This window comes from Carlito syrichta, unplaced genomic scaffold (genome assembly GCF_000164805.1).
Source record: "Carlito syrichta isolate Samal-C Ts95f unplaced genomic scaffold, Tarsius_syrichta-2.0.1 Scaffold97032, whole genome shotgun sequence".
Classification (NCBI taxonomy): Eukaryota; Metazoa; Chordata; class Mammalia; order Primates; family Tarsiidae; genus Carlito; species Carlito syrichta.
In genome coordinates this window covers 100967-104510 of record NW_007041128.1, presented here as the reverse complement: position 1 = coordinate 104510, position 3544 = coordinate 100967, and the positions used below count along the sequence as shown (strand labels likewise).

Here is a 3544-nt window from a genome sequence, read left to right as displayed (position 1 = left end):
CTCCCCCCACCCCACAAGACTGGAGTTATTGATGATGCAAGATGGTACAAAGCCTGAGAGAACTGACGTATTATTTTGGATCCTCAGTGGAAAGCAGGCACTCCTATCACATAAAAATCCCTCCCACCTCCAGTAATAAAAGGGTAAACTGTGTTTTCTATATCTTTGCAGCTTGATAAAAATAAGAAATAGACTATAATTAAAACATATTGCTTGATGTTCTGCTTCTGATCTCTGTTGACATTATTTCTGATTTTCATTGCATTGACCCTACTAGACAGTGGAAACCTTGTTAGGGTAATCTCATACACAGGTGTGCTTGTCATCAGCTTCTCCAGTGGCTCCTCTTCCATCTCACTTATAGCCAGCACACCTGGTGCCCCACACCTGCCACTGACTTCCTTTTTAACAGCAAATCTGGACATCATGATTTTATGACCTTGTGAAATAAAACTGCAATCCATTTAATAAAAAAGAAAGAAAGAAAAAGCGGGTTACTTCCATAAGCATTCTACTTCCCAACTCTATTCTTCTTCTTCTTTTTTTTTTTTTTGAGTTGGAGTCTCACTCGGTCTCCCAGACTGGAGTGCAGTGGGCCGCTCCCAGCCACCGCAGCCTCGACCTGCTGGGCTCCCGCGATCCTTCCACCTCAGCCTTCCGAGTAGCCGGAATTACAGGCATGTGCTACCACGCCCGGCTGATTTTTTGATTTATTGTAGAGATGAGGTCTCGCTGCCCAGGGCGGTCTTGAACCCGCGGACTCAGGCAGTCCCCTCACCTCAGCCTCCCAAAGGCACGGGATTAAGGATGAGCCACCGAGCCCAGCTTTCTAATTTACTTTCTAAACAAACTATGTTTTCCGATCTAAAAAAAAAATTGTAAGTATGCATTCTCTTATGTACAGTTATACATCTTTGGTACCTCACTGTACAGTATGATCTGTCAGTTGCCTTTCTTTTTTAAGTTGGAGTCTCACTCTGTCGCCCAGGCTAGAGAACAGTGGCACACTCACGTCTACCTCAGCCTTCCAAGTTGCTGGAACTACAGACCCATGCTAGTCCAGCTAATTTTTTTGTGATTTATTGTAGAGACAGGGTCCCACCAAGTTGCCCAGGCTGTTGTTGAACCCCTGGGCTCAGGCATGTCAGTTGCTTTTCTTAACCAACATTATGCCTTGAACCTCTTTCCATGTTAGCTATTAGCACTTTTTTTTTTTTTTTTTTTTTTTGAGTTAGAGTCTTTGTCGACCAGACTGGAGTGCAGTAGTATGCTCATGCCTCAGCCTTCCAAGTAGCTGGAACTACAGGCGTGTGCCACCTTGCCTGGCTAATTTTATTTTACTGTAGAGACAAGGTCTTGCCCAGTTGCCCAGGCTGATCTCAAACCTACAGGCTCAGGCAATCCACTCACCTTGGCTTCCCAAATTGCTGGGATTGCAGACTGAGCCACCAAGCCTGGCCAGCACTTTTAATGTCTACATAATATTATATTGATCTGTTATTATTTACCAGCTAATTCTCAAATGAAAGACATTGTTTTTTTCACTTCTGTGGCAGACAAAGTGTAAACACAGACTGGCATAAATGTTGGCATTTTGGGACAGGATTTTGGTTATGCAATTATAAAACTCCTTTTCTCTCTAGGTGGGTCTTCAAACAACTGTATGATAAAGGCCTAGTATATAGAGGTGTGAAAGTCATGCCCTTCTCCACTGCATGCAACACTCCACTTTCTAACTTCGAATCACACCAGAATTACAAGGTACGTGAAATGCTGAGACATCATTGAGCTTTGAGTTAAGTAAGTGGAAGCCAAATGGTTATGATCCCAGTAAGTATTCCCAGGTAGTTTCAGTGTGGAATGTTGCCCATGATATCAGTCAGTTTGGCCACTTTTTACTGAGTGCTGATGATGTTGCCATTCACTGTTCTGAGGCTCTGATAAAAAAAAAATTTTTTTCACCTTTAAATGTTTTATTTTAAAATTGTGGGGTACAATTCAGGGTTAGGTATACAAATATTCATTGTGCAGTTACCCTTGTTGATGAGGTGTCTGTTAAAATTTAAATGAGAATTTTTTAATCCGTGTTGGATTTATGAGGTATCTTGATGTGATAGATTTTGATTTTTTGTTGTTTTGTTTTGTTTTTTGAGTCAGTCTTACTAGGCTGGAGTGCAGTGGCGAGATCACAGCTCACTGCAGCCTTGACCTCCTGGGCTCAGGTGATCCTTCCACCTCAGCCTCCTGAGTAGATTATAGGTGCACACCACTACACCTGGCTAATTGTTTGATTTTTGTGTGTGTTTTTTGTTTGTTTTTTTTTATTTGGAGTCTCACTCTGTCACCCAGACTGGAGTGCAGTGGCACACTCCAGGCTCCTGGCCACTGCAGTCTTGACCTGCTGGGCTCCAGCAATCTTTCCACCTCAACCTTCCAAGTAGCTGGAATTACAGGTGCGTGCTACCATGCCCGGCTAATTTTTTGATTTATTGTGGAGATGAGGTCTTGCCAAGTTGCCCAGGTAGGTCTCAAACCCGCAGGCTCAGGCAATCCACTCACCTCAGCCTTCCAAGGCATGGGATTACAGGCTGAGCCACTGAGCCCAGCTGTTTGTTTTTTTGTTGTTTTTTTTTTTATATAGAGACAAAGTCTCACTATATTGCTCAGGTTGGTCTTGGACTCCTGGGCTCAAGCAGTCCTCTTACCAGTCTCCCAAAGTGCTGGAATTAACAGGTGTGAGCCATCATGCCTGGCCAGTTTTGCTTGTTTTGACCATACTTTTTTGCTTCTCTCTTTGGTTAACAAGTACAACTTTGACATCCTTCCCTTCAGTCATCATTTCCTTGGGGATACTGGTTTGGGTTAAATTTACATGTCTTATCTGAGACCTGTGACATTGTTTATTTCTTAAAAGTCTTTGGAAGAAAATTTGATTTGGGATGGTGAATGTTATAATGATTTTTTTCTTTGATGAAATAGAATCACCTGCTGTTTTTGCTATTATAGAAGTGCTTAGATATATCTGATGTTTACAGAGTGCTACTCTACTAAACATTACTGTGTCTTCTGAATGTGCACTGTCCTCATGTTTGTATATTCAGGAGATGTTTGCCTTTTTGAGAGTTTATCTTGCCTTCTGTTTTTGAAAGGTGTTGACTGTTTGGAATTCTTGTTTCATGGCCCAGATTTGGGGATTACACTAGTAAATGTGCATTTCAAAGGCACTTTTTATTTATAGAATGCTTTCACATATCCTATTTGATCTTTGTAAATCCATGTGAGGTGGGTATGATGATCCCTGTTGTCTCCTTATTACCCCTCTGTGATTGTGCTAGTGTTGTGTGTATTTTTTTAATAAAGTATTTCAAGCACATAAAAATGTAGAGAGCAATATAGTAAGCACCTGGGCACCAAATACTTTGATACGGAGAATTTCAAGCACACGTAAAAGTAGACAGAATGGTGCGATTAACTCCCATAGGCCCATCAGGCACCTCAGCTGCTGACTGGCTGTCCTGATCCATTAATTTGCGCGCTCTCTCTC

The 3544-nt window shown here is 42.0% G+C and overlaps 1 protein-coding gene across 2 annotated transcripts in view; it reads left to right on the top strand.

The window, feature by feature from the left end:
• IARS (isoleucyl-tRNA synthetase) overlaps positions 1-3544 on the top strand; it is an 84706-nt gene that overhangs the window by 19058 nt on the left and 62104 nt on the right. For both annotated transcript variants that reach the window (XM_008062825.2, XM_021714779.1), the window contains one exon: positions 1644-1761. In XM_008062825.2, the coding sequence (XP_008061016.1) occupies positions 1644-1761 (118 nt within the window). The remainder of the gene's footprint in view (positions 1-1643; positions 1762-3544) is intronic.